The sequence below is a fragment of the Tupaia chinensis genome, unplaced genomic scaffold, assembly GCF_000334495.1.
Source record: "Tupaia chinensis unplaced genomic scaffold, TupChi_1.0 Scaffold000067_1, whole genome shotgun sequence".
Classification (NCBI taxonomy): Eukaryota; Metazoa; Chordata; class Mammalia; order Scandentia; family Tupaiidae; genus Tupaia; species Tupaia belangeri.
Window position 1 is genome coordinate 3101262 of NW_006159526.1, and position 757 is coordinate 3102018.

At 65.1% G+C, this 757-nt stretch overlaps 1 protein-coding gene across 1 annotated transcript in view; it reads right to left on the bottom strand.

Annotated features, from left to right (window-relative positions):
* LOC106733413 (uncharacterized) overlaps nt 1-757 on the bottom strand; it is an 11466-nt gene that overhangs the window by 1675 nt on the left and 9034 nt on the right. The window contains exon 3 of the mRNA XM_027767191.1: nt 5-200. Coding sequence (XP_027622992.1) covers nt 5-200 — 196 coding nt within the window. The remainder of the gene's footprint in view (nt 1-4; nt 201-757) is intronic.

The following is a 757-nucleotide window of genomic DNA, read 5'->3' on the forward strand; positions in this document are numbered from 1 at the left end:
CAGCGCCCACAGCTCGCGCTGCAGGGCCTCGTACAGCAGCGCCACGTCCCGCGCCCGGCGGCCTGAGGCTGAGCCCTCCGCCTTCGGGGGCCCCGGGGCGCCGCCCCCCGACGACGCCAGCTCCTCGGCCTCCAGCTCCAAGATGTGCTCGTCCGCTCGCGCGAGCTCCCGCTGCTGGATCAGGCTCAGGATCTCCAGCACTGTGGGAGCAAGATGGGGGTCAGGGGAAGCGACGGGCGGGAGTGGGTAGGGGATGGGAAAGAGGGTCCCGGTGCAGGCAGGTGCAGAGAGCAGTCAAGGATGGGCCCTGAAGAAGGGGAAGAAGGAAGGGTGTCAGGTGAAGAGAGGGGACGACGTCGAGGGAGGCTGGGTGAGGTCGGGAGGGCAGCGAGTGGGAGGAGGAAGGGGAGATGAAAAAGAGGGGGAGGAAGGACAGGAGTCTGAGGATGGGAGGAAGCTGGATTTGGGGAGGAGGACTAAAGGCTAGAAGATGTCAGGGGACACGGGGAGGGGAGTCAGGGGAGGGGAGGTCCGGAGTTGGAGAGGGTTTCAGGAGTCCGCGTGGGGCAGATACGGATTCAGGGCAGGAATAGTGCACTATGCCAGGGCAGGAGGGAGGGGTCAGGGAGGAAAGGGGGGAGGTTAAGAAATGGGGGAGGGGGACCAGCAGTTAGCGTAATGGCTATGTCGCTGGACTCCCATGTAGTTGAACACGGTTCGAGTCCCGGACCCAGTGGCTTAAACTCACGCCGGGCGC